Genomic DNA, 10,000 nt, shown 5'->3' with positions numbered 1-10,000 from the left:
AATGTGCTGCTGAATTCTGAATGTGGTGCTGAATGTGGTGCTGAATGCTGAATGTGGTGCTGAATGTGGTGCTGAATGTGCTGCTGAGATGCTGAATGTGGTGCTGAATGTGGTGCTGAATGCTGAATGTGGTGCTGAATGTGGTGCTGGATGTGCTGCTGAATGCTGAATGTGCTGCTGAGATGCTGAATGTGCTGCTGAGATGCTGAATGTGGTGCTGAATGTGGTGCTGAATGTGGTGCTGAATGTGGTGCCGAATGCTGAATGTGGTGCTGAATGTGGTGCTGAATGTGGTGCTAAATGTGCTGCTAAGATGCTGAATGTGGTGCTGAATGTGGTGCTGAATGCTGAATGTGGTGCTAAATGTGCTGCTAAGATGCTGAATGTGGTGCTGAATGTGGTGCTGAATGTGGTGCTGAATGCTGTATGTGGTGCTGAATGTGGTGCTGTATGTGGTGCTGAATGTGGTGCTGAATGTGGTGCTGAATGTGCTGCTGAATGCTGAATGTGGTGCTGAATGTGGTGCTGAATGCTGAATGTGGTGCTGAATGTGGTGCTGAATGCTGAATGTGGTGCTGTATGTGGTGCTGAATGTGGTGCTGAATGTGGTGCTGAATGCTGAATGTGGTGCTGAATGTGGTGCTGAATGCTGAATGTGGTGCTGAATGTGGTGCTGTATGTGGTGCTGAATGTGGTGCTGTATGTGGTGCTGAATGTGGTGCTGTATGTGGTGCTGAATGCTGAATGTGGTGCTGAATGTGGTGCTGAATGTGGTGCTGAATGTGATGCTGAATGTGGTGCTGAATGTGGTGCTGAATGCTGAATGTGGTGCTGTATGTGGTGCTGAATGCTGAATGTGGTGCTGAATGTGGTGCTGAATGTGGTGCTGAATGTGGTGCTGAATGCTAAATGTGGTGCTGAATGTGGTGCTGTATGTGGTGCTGAATGTGGTGCTGAATGTGGTGCTGAATGCTGAATGTGGTGCTGAATGTGGTGCTGTATGTGGTGCTGAATGTGGTGCTGAATGTGGTGCTGAATGCTGAATGTGGTGCTGAATGTGGTGCTGAGATGCTGAATGTGGTGCTGAATGCTGAATGTGGTGCTGAATGTGGTGCTGAATGTGGTGCTGAGATGCTGAATGTGGTGCTGAATGCTGAATGTGGTGCTGAATGTGGTGCTGAATGCTGAATGTGGTGCTGAATGTGGTGCTGAATGTGGTGCTGAATGCTAAATGTGGTGCTGTATGTGGTGCTGAATGTGGTGCTGAATGCTGAATGTGGTGTTGAATGCTGAATGTGGTGCTGTATGTGGTGCTGAATGTGGTGCTGAATGCTGAATGTGGTGCTGTATGTGGTGCTGAATGTGGTGCTGAATGTGGTGCTGAATGTGGTGCTGAATGCTGAATGTGGTGCTGAATGTGGTGCTGAATGTGGTGCTGAATGTGGTGCTGAATGTGGTGCTGAATGCTGAATGTGGTGCTGAATGTGGTGCTGAATGTGGTGCTGAATGTGGTGCTGAATGTGGTGCTGAATGTGGTGCTGAATGTGGTGCTGAATGCTGAATGTGGTGCTGAATGTGGTGCTGAATGCTGAATGTGGTGCTGAATGTGGTGCTGAATGTGCTGCTGAGATGCTGAATGTGGTGCTGAATGCTGAATGTGGTGCTGAATGTGGTGCTGAATGCTAAATGTACTGCTGAATGCTGAATGTGGTGCTGAATGTGGTGCTGAATGTGGTGCTGAATGCTGAATGTGGTGCTGAATGTGGTGCTGAATGTGGTGCCGAATGTGCTGCTGAATGCTGAATGTGGTGCTGAATGTGGTGCTGAATGTGGTGCTGAATGCTGAATGTGGTGCTGAATGTGGTGCTGAATGTGGTGCTGAATGTGCTGCTGAGATGCTGAATGTGGTGCTGAATGTGGTGCTGAATGCTGAATGTGGTGCTGAATGTGGTGCTGGATGTGCTGCTGAATGCTGAATGTGCTGCTGAGATGCTGAATGTGCTGCTGAGATGCTGAATGTGGTGCTGAATGTGGTGCTGAATGTGGTGCTGAATGTGGTGCCGAATGCTGAATGTGGTGCTGAATGTGGTGCTGAATGTGGTGCTAAATGTGCTGCTAAGATGCTGAATGTGGTGCTGAATGTGGTGCTGAATGCTGAATGTGGTGCTAAATGTGCTGCTAAGATGCTGAATGTGGTGCTGAATGTGGTGCTGAATGTGGTGCTGAATGCTGTATGTGGTGCTGAATGTGGTGCTGAATGTGGTGCTGAATGCTGAATGTGGTGCTGAATGTGGTGCTGAATGTGCTGCTGAATGCTGAATGTGGTGCTGAATGTGGTGCTGAATGCTGAATGTGGTGCTGAATGTGGTGCTGAATGTGGTGCTGAATGCTGAATGTGGTGCTGTATGTGGTGCTGAATGTGGTGCTGAATGTGGTGCTGAATGCTGAATGTGGTGCTGTATGTGGTGCTGAATGTGGTGCTGAATGCTGAATGTGGTGCTGAATGTGATGCTGAATGTGGTGCTGAATGTGGTGCCGAATGTGCTGCTGAATGCTGAATGTGCTGCTGAGATGCTAAATGTGGTGCTGAATGTGGTGCTGAATGTGGTGCTGAATGTGGTGCTGAATGTGGTGCTGAATGTGATGCTGAATGTGGTGCTGAATGTGGTGCTGAATGTGGTGCTGTATGTGGTGCTGAATGTGGTGCTGAATGTGGTGCTGAATGTGGTGCTGTATGTGATGCTGAATGTGGTGCTGTATGTGGTGCTGAATGTGATGCTGAATGTGGTGCTGTATGTGGTGCTGAATGTGGTGCTGTATGTGATGCCGAATGTGGTGCCGAATGTGATGCTGAATGTGGTGCTGTATGTGGTGCTGAATGTGGTGCTGAATGTGGTGCTGAATGTGGTGCTGAATGTGATGCTGAATGTGGTGCTGAATGTGGTGCCGAATGTGATGCCGAATGTGGTGCTGTATGTGGTGCTGAATGTGGTGCTGTATGTGGTGCTGAATGTGATGCTGAATGTGGTGCTGAATGTGGTGCCGAATGTGATGCCGAATGTGGTGCTGAATGTGGTGCTGAATGTGGTGCTGTATGTGATGCTGAATGTGGTGCTGAATGTGGTGCTGAATGCTGAATGTGGTGCTGAATGTGGTGCTGAATGCTGAATGTGGTGCTGAATGTGGTGCTGAATGTGGTGCTGAATGTGATGCTGAATGTGGTGCTGAATGTGGTGCTGAATGTGGTGCTGAATGTGGTGCTGAATGCTGAATGTGGTGCTGAATGTGGTGCTGAATGCTGAATGTGGTGCTGAATGTGGTGCTGAATGTGATGCTGAATGTGGTGCTGAATGTGGTGCTGAATGTGGTGCTGAATGTGGTGCTGAATGCTGAATGTGGTGCTGAATGTGGTGCTGAATGCTGAATGTGGTGCTGAATGTGGTGCTGAATGTGGTGCTGAATGTGGTGCTGAATGTGGTGCTGAATGCTGAATGTGGTGCTGAATGTGGTGCTGAATGCTGAATGTGGTGCTGTATGTGGTGCTGAATGTGGTGCTGAATGTGGTGCTGAATGCTGAATGTGGTGCTGAATGTGATGCTGAATGTGGTGCTGAATGTGGTGCTGAATGTGGTGCTGAATGCTGAATGTGGTGCTGAATGCTGAATGTGGTGCTGAATGTGATGCTGAATGTGGTGCTGAATGTGGTGCTGAATGTGGTGCTGAATGCTGAATGTGGTGCTGAATGCTGAATGTGGTGCTGAATGTGATGCTGAATGTGGTGCTGAATGTGGTGCTGAATGTGGTGCTGAATGTGATGCTGAATGTGGTGCTGAATGTGATGCTGAATGTGGTGCTGAATGTGGTGCTGAATGTGGTGCTGAATGCTGAATGTGGTGCTGAATGCTGAATGTGGTGCTGAATGTGGTGCTGAATGCTAAATGTGGTGCTGAATGTGGTGCTGAATGTGGTGCTGAATGCTGAATGTGGTGCCGAATGTGGTGCTGAGATGCTGAGCGTGGTGCAGATCCATGTTATGATACCTTTCTAATGCTTTAATTACATATTTAAAAACCTGTTTCTTTAGATTCCTGTTATGACAAAAGCCATTTTCATTGCAATCCAGTTTTCATTGTTCTATAACCGAATTCTTAATTCCGGAGATTCTTTGCATATTTTCAACCTTGAAGAACAGAATAGTGAAATTACAGCTAAAACAATTACTCAAGAGTGCATTGATTTGCTTTCCATGGCCTCAGGGTAACACTTCTGCTGTCCAGCTCTGCTGGCCCTAACCCTAAACCCTTAACCCTTACCCTTAACCCCAACACCTATCCCTAACCCTAACCCTAACCATAACCCTTACCCTTAACCCCAACACCCAACCACTAACCCTATCCCTAAACCCTTAACCCCAACACCTAACCGTTAACCCTTACCCTTAACCCCAACACCTAACCACTAACCTTATCTCTAAACCCTAATCCTAACCCTTAACCCCAACATCTAACCACTAACCCTATCCCTAAACCCTAACCCTTTACCCCAACACCTAACCGTTAACCCTTACCCTTAACCCCAACACCCAACCACTAACCCTATCCCTAAACCCTAACCCTTTACCTCAACACCTAACCCTAACCATAACCCTTACCCTTAACCCCAACACCCAACCACTAACCCTATCCCTAAACTCTAACCCTAAACCCAACATCTAACCCTTAACCCTTACCCTTAACCCCAACACCCAACCACTAACACTATCCCTAAACCCTAACCCTTTACCCCAACACCTAACCTTCAGCTTAGCACGGTTGTATGATCACTTTACTTCTAATGCTGATGGAACACAGACTCAATTAGCACAAGCTTTTAGATAGTGGAAGAACTTTAAGACCTTCTGAAGTTCGTGAGAAACCTGGGCTATAAAAGTTTGTCATTGTATATGTCTTTATTGTGGCTGCTTTTTATACATCATCACAATGAAGAGCGAATAAAGAGTATAAACAGTATAAAGAGTATAAAGTTGTTTGTGCAGATTATCGCAGTATTCATTCACCCGACCCAACCACACCAGTTTTCAGGAGGTGTTCAACAGGTTCTGAACATTCAGTAGATCACCCTTACTCCAACTTCTGCAACAGCATCATGTTTCCTAACATCTTCATGCATGGACATGTTAAACACAGAAGACCTCAGACTCACTCAGCAGCTAAGTTTTCAATGTGGAATCAAGTGTCAAGTGTTTCTCCATACACTCGAGGAGACGTGAAAGAGCCAAAAATGAAGAAATGAGAGTAATGCAATGAGGGACATGTTCATCTGGAAGAGCATTATTAATGATGGAAAAAATAAAGGACTGGAGATGAAAAGTGATGCCATCACCAACTGACAGGTCTCTCAATGTCGAATCTCAGTTGGAGATCTTGGTCTCATCTGTAAAAACTTTGTCAGTTGTTTAAAATAAGGTTAAACCAACATCCAGACCAGAGAGATGTATATGGGAGAAAAGCTGAGAAAGGATGGAACAATCTGGGTGTGAAGTTGAGAATCCAAAATTAAAACAAGCCAGGGAAGAAAAAAACAAGATACAGATACAAACAAGTCCTGAATCATATGTAGCATTTCCAGGGTTTTATTTTCCAGGATTCTGAAAAGGCTGTAAAGTGGCTTCTGATGCCATGTGTCTGAATCAGCAGTGGGTGTGGATACTTTGGGACTTTAGCTCCGGGTCACGCTGCAAAATGTTGACACTAAACACACTTTACTCTTCCAGGAAAACTTGTCTTTGTGTTTACTAAAACAAACAAAGTTCAGGTCTTTTCTGTACACTGCCGTATCGAACGCTCTCTCCACGTTCTCCCTCACACAACACAATGTTCTACCCTGAACAGCAACCTTCTGACCATTCGCTTTGGGGAATTTCCCCTCAGTGTGATGTTGCGTTTATAAAAACAGGACAAGAAAGCAAGCGTTTTCTTCTGCCAATAAACATGACAGACTTTAATCATCACCTCAGACCAGTGATCTGAAGTGTAGCAGGAGAGAATCGAGCGGTTTACATCGCGGTTAGAAAAGTGCCATTGTTTTACATTTCTGTTTAAAAATATAAAACAGAGTGCAAATATTTCAGGAATAAATATGCTAATGAATGAGCACAGGTCATTAAACAAAACAATTACTGCATATATATATTTATATATCTCCCATATATATAAATTACATTCTGAATCATATTCTGATCTGCTCTCTGATTAACGATCAGCAGAAGACTATTGGGGTGTCGTTCATTTCATCATATTTACAGTTTATATATATATATATATATATTTATGTTAATATTTATATTTATATATTATTTTAAACTATGTAACATTTCAGATAAAACTCTTTTTTTGCAGACGATTTACAAAACACAGAGCTGTATACTGGATGTTCATGTTCACTTCATGGTCCCATTTAGCCAACTACTGCTGGCTTCATATATACACACACACACACACACACACACACACACACACACACACACACACACACACACACACACACACACACACACACACACTTATTTCCTACTTCATGGACTGTATGAAGTGGTGAAGTGAAGACTCATGACACTCAGCAGCATGGCACACACTGAGAGAGAAAGAAGGGAAAAAAGAGTGAAATTTAGTAAAAAAAAGAAAGAAATAAGATGGATATAATCATATATGTAAACAGACAGTAGACACACTACACGTGGCCGAACATATTGCAACACCTGACTTTTCAAAGCCATATGTGGCTCCACAAAATCCAGTAGAACATCTTTCCAGAAAACTGAAGCTAATTATAACAGCGAATGGAAACTCAGTCGGATTGATACGTTTGAAAAACCTAATGTGATGTGAGTTTACCATGAGTCCAGATACTGATTGCAGAGCTGCTGCTGCTTCCAGATGTGGTTGTGGGACTCTGGGTGGTGGAGATGGTCAGGGCGGTGGGATCTGACAGATATATTGGTGTATTGGTGCTGAACCGTGTGGTTGAATTTCCCAGACTTGTTCCTTTATAAACAGAAACATGAAATGAGTAGGAAACCCTTGATGAGACGGGTTAAAGATGAGACGTGCGATTGTGCGATGTCACTGTTCCCATTCACTTCAAGATCAGTCAATCAAAACCATCAAATCATTGAACCTTAATTTCCTATTCTGCTCAAACCACAGCAAATTATTTACATCTGCTAACACAAAAGAAAAGCTGGAGAGAGAAAAGCGAGCTGACCGTTAGTGGAGCCGCTGAGGATGGTGGCGTTGAACAAGGTGTCATTAGATTTGGTGCTGATGCCTAAGATGGTGCTGGTGTTGAAGACGCACTGAACAGAACCGTTCGCTAGCAGACCCTGATAACCGTACACAGTAGACTGGGGGGAAAAACTAAGCGTAAGTGCGCTGCATGAAACATCTTCAGTAATATTAGCACGGCTCACACTCCCTGCAGACGTACCACATTGGCAGCAGTGAGCATCGTGCCGTTCCGAGTGGCCATCTGGAAGAAAAAACTGTTGTTGCTGGTGTTGTTGCCGCAGACGAACACATAAGTGGAAGCCTGAAAGGAAAAACAACATTTTGTTAAAACTGGATCATGAACGCTATGAAGAAGTGACACCTGGATCAAATCCAGGAGTGATATTCGCTTCAAGTTTCAATCAGTGCTGAAAAATAATCTACACATACGTGCTTTTTAAACATCTCATTCCACATTTAGTCCACATGTGCTGGAGATGGTTTACCTGTTTGGTGAGTCCCAGGGCGACGTACCCAGACGTACTGCCACTGAGCTCAAACAGGAACATCTGATTGACCATTCTAGCTGAAGCGAAAAAGCAGCCAGATGCTGTAGGAGTGCACGAAGGCTGGCTGAGGAGGCACAGCTTAGAGCTGCCACAGCCGGTACGGGAGAAATTCAGCTGAAGATGAAAAGAGAAGAAACAAAAGACATGTTTGAGATCAATAGCAATACAGTTTGTAAGTGCAGCTGAAAGGAGAGAAACTAGAGAAGATCCACATCTCCATTTTAATCAAAACCTTGAAACAATATCTTAATCTATTGATTGTGAAGCTCCAAGGATCAGGATCATAATAAGCAATAAACTCACTGAGGGGGTGTTTGTGCTGTTCCCGGAGATGTTGGTGTTGTTCATGGTGGTGTTTGTGCTGTTCCCGAAGATGTTGGTGTTGTTCATGGTGGTGTTTGTGCTGTTCCCGGAGATGTTGGTGTTGTTCATGGTGGTGTTTGTGCTGTTCCCGAAGATGTTGGTGTTGTTCATGGTGGTGTTTGTGCTGCTCCCGGAGATGGAGGTGGTGTTCACAGGGCTGTTTGTGCTGCTCCCGGAGCTGGAGGTGGTGTTCACAGGGCTGTTGGTCGGCCACACTGGTGTAATGGGGGGAAATATTGCAGCTGCGTTTCCCAGAATTATTCCTGTAAGAAGAAACAAATACTGAAAATGCAGCATTAAGCTTCAGACGCAAAACTCCTCCATGGAGCGCAGTGTGGTCATTAGGAAACATGTACAACCGCTGTCTCACTCTGGATGGTGCTGGAACTGGATGTTACTATGGTTACAGGTGTTCAATAACAGCGCATTTATTTGGAACGTTGATTCACCTGACCACAAACTACCTGTGTGTTTTCTCTTACGCCTGATCCTCCAGCCAATCACAATCCAGGATTCACATTGAGCAGGGTGTAACAGGGCAGAAGGTATTTTTGTGGTTGTTCTACGGTTGGAATGTAACTATAAAGAGGTCAAAATATATAGTAAACCAACGAGCTGGAGATGCTAAAATCTTACCGTTTGTGCTTCCATTCATGATGGTGAAGTTGAAGGTGGTGATGTTGATGATGATGATGTTGCTGGTTGTGCTGATGTTCAGAATGGCGGAGGTGTTGAAGGTACACTGAATGAGGCTCTGGTTTTGTGTCACAGATCCCTGAACACTGTATACAGTAGACTTGGAGAGGGAAACAAAATGGAGATTTTATGGAATTGGGATTTTTTGGAATGTAATAAAAATGACATCATGATTACAATCTTACCACATTGGCAGTCGTGATCATTGTGCCATTTTGAGTCACGGTATTGAAAAAGAAACTGCCGTTATTGTTGCCGCAGACGAACATGGTAGTGGTGTCCTGAAACAGGAAATGGACAGTGCAGTAAGCAGGGCACAGCATGTAAACCCCAATCCAGTAAAGTCTCATAAAGGCCAAATATAAATGTCTGATTAAAGAGTGATATAAACGGCTGGCAAATGTTTAATGCAGGTCTGATATAAAGGTCTGATGCAGGTCTGATGCAGGTCTGATACAGGTCTGATACAGCACCACCCAGGTAGGTCAGATGTAATGTTGGATAAACAAGACACTTGTTTTGGCTACACTCTGGTTTTGCGTCTTCTGTCCGTATGCTCACGGATAAATTCCAGTAATATTTTTTCAGTAATAAACAGTTTGTCATTGTGCAGTGTGGAGAAATCTCACAGAAAAACACAGAGAAAATGAGCTCGTTCGAGACATCTCTGGTTTGATATCTGTTAAAGGTTGAATTTAACAAAGCTCTATTACTGTTCTGAAGAACCTCGTGGACCTTTGCAGTGTTTCTGATGGAACTACAAACTGGTCCAAAGTGCAATGTGTTCATTCATCAATAAATAAAACCTAAAAAATCATCATGTATAATCAAGAATATTTTCTCCTTCTAATTCTCACCTGTGTTTGGCTCCATCCTTTGATTCCCAGCGCCACGAATCCTGATGTCGACCCGCTGAGCTCAAAGATGGCACTTTGGTTGTTCAGTAGATTTGAGCTGAAAAAGCAGCTGGAGTTTCCTACAGGGTTGCAGTTTGTGGGACTCGACATACACTTCTTCAAGCTTCCACAGCCACTCTGAGTGATGCTGGACTACATGTCAGAAGAGAAATCAACGTCTCTTATTGAAGCAACAGACACTCCAGAAGAG

At 44.5% G+C, this 10,000-nt stretch overlaps 1 protein-coding gene and 1 long non-coding RNA gene across 5 annotated transcripts; both read right to left on the bottom strand.

Moving 5' to 3' along the window:
* Positions 1 to 426: 426 nt before the first annotated feature.
* LOC310726708 lies at positions 427 to 5,618 on the bottom strand. 2 transcript variants are annotated; one of them, XR_014533817.1, is made up of 4 exons: positions 4,783 to 5,618; positions 4,575 to 4,620; positions 4,041 to 4,529; positions 427 to 491 (listed from the first exon to the last, which is right to left on the bottom strand). It is a non-coding gene; the product is annotated as an uncharacterized lncRNA (long non-coding RNA). The 2 variants fall into 2 exon arrangements; XR_014533818.1 differs by lacking the exon at positions 427 to 491 and having other exon boundaries at positions 4,008 to 4,529.
* A 98-nt stretch (positions 5,619 to 5,716) lies between these two features.
* On the bottom strand, positions 5,717 to 9,964 carry LOC310726707 (uncharacterized protein). 3 transcript variants are annotated; one of them, XR_014533816.1, is made up of 10 exons: positions 9,751 to 9,964; positions 9,079 to 9,174; positions 8,834 to 8,993; positions 8,138 to 8,460; positions 7,772 to 7,948; positions 7,486 to 7,587; positions 7,264 to 7,402; positions 6,894 to 7,043; positions 6,509 to 6,633; positions 5,717 to 6,474 (listed from the first exon to the last, which is right to left on the bottom strand). XR_014533816.1 is itself a non-coding variant. In XM_083542472.1 (10 exons), the coding sequence occupies exons 1-9, from the start codon at positions 9,898 to 9,900 to the stop codon at positions 6,575 to 6,577; spliced, it is 1,356 nt and encodes a 451-aa protein (XP_083398598.1). In that variant the 5' UTR covers positions 9,901 to 9,964; the 3' UTR covers positions 5,717 to 6,474; positions 6,527 to 6,574. The 3 variants fall into 3 exon arrangements, 2 of the variants coding, with proteins under 2 accessions (XP_083398598.1, XP_083398597.1); XM_083542472.1 differs by having other exon boundaries at positions 6,527 to 6,633; XM_083542471.1 differs by having other exon boundaries at positions 5,717 to 6,633.
* Positions 9,965 to 10,000: the final 36 nt, after the last annotated feature.

This window comes from Silurus aristotelis (assembly GCF_946808225.1).
Source record: "Silurus aristotelis genome assembly, chromosome: 5".
NCBI classification, from domain to species: domain Eukaryota; kingdom Metazoa; phylum Chordata; class Actinopteri; order Siluriformes; family Siluridae; genus Silurus; species Silurus aristotelis.
Note: the sequence above shows the minus strand (reverse complement) of the source record. Positions and strands in the feature narration are given on the sequence as shown.